Consider the following 720-nt stretch of genomic DNA (forward strand, 5'->3'; position numbering starts at 1 on the left):
CAAATGCATCTACCTTTGCCCAGTACATAAAAGGACTGCTCTCCTAAGTCTCTGTAACACACAAGCTTCATGTGGAAGTTATTTTAATGGGATCTTTAAATTCTATCCTCTGCCTCCCCACCATACGGGTAGCTCTCCACTCTCCCTCTTGATAACCCAGGTTTCACTTCCCAGCTTGCAGCACGGTTTGATACAGCACCTTGTTAACATTCATGATCAACGATGAGTTGTATCTCCACAGTGTTGTATCCTTGATGAGGGATTCTCTGGGAAGGTTTCCCTGAAGGGGCACCCGACAGTGATAAATGAGGGCAACATCCATGGGAACATTCACACTGTTCCCATATGCATGTAGGACAGAGTGGACTGAAGTCTGGATCACCTTTCGTGGATCAATTATCATTTTCTTGGGATTGAAAACCTCTTTCCTGTCAGGCTCTCTGTGAACATGCTGTAATATGTTAACACCTGGCACAGTATTCCAGGAGGAAATGTTGAACACGTGAGTAGATACAGTTTTTGGGAAGATATGGTTCTCAAAGAGGAAAACGCCAGTCCCTGGGTGTTGCTCCTGAAGACTGCTCATCATTGTTTTCCAGTCTGGGTGCTTAAGGGGAAGAATTATTTCATCAGCATCATTAAGAATCACAAACTTGCTCCTCTGCATGTTACGGTATATACAGTCATTTAGAGCTGTGATTTGTCCATAGTAGCCAATGT

At 43.9% G+C, this 720-nt stretch overlaps 1 protein-coding gene across 1 annotated transcript; it reads right to left on the reverse strand.

The window, feature by feature from the left end:
• Window positions 1-7: 7 nt before the first annotated feature.
• LOC104471030 lies at window positions 8-714 on the reverse strand. The gene has a single exon (XM_010086208.1). It carries the CDS (start codon window positions 665-667, stop codon window positions 164-166), a length of 504 nt encoding a protein of 167 aa, XP_010084510.1. The 5' UTR covers window positions 668-714; the 3' UTR covers window positions 8-163.
• Between the last annotated feature and the right edge of the window lie 6 nt (window positions 715-720).

The sequence above is a fragment of the Pterocles gutturalis genome, unplaced genomic scaffold (assembly GCF_000699245.1).
Source record: "Pterocles gutturalis isolate BGI_N339 unplaced genomic scaffold, ASM69924v1 C11656431, whole genome shotgun sequence".
Classification (NCBI taxonomy): domain Eukaryota; kingdom Metazoa; phylum Chordata; class Aves; order Pterocliformes; family Pteroclidae; genus Pterocles; species Pterocles gutturalis.

What these genes read in the sequence shown, in the direction of transcription:
- LOC104471030 (XM_010086208.1), bottom strand. Translation starts at nt 667, where the DNA reads ATGCAGAGGAGCAAGTTTGTGATTCTTAATGATGCTGATGAAATAATT.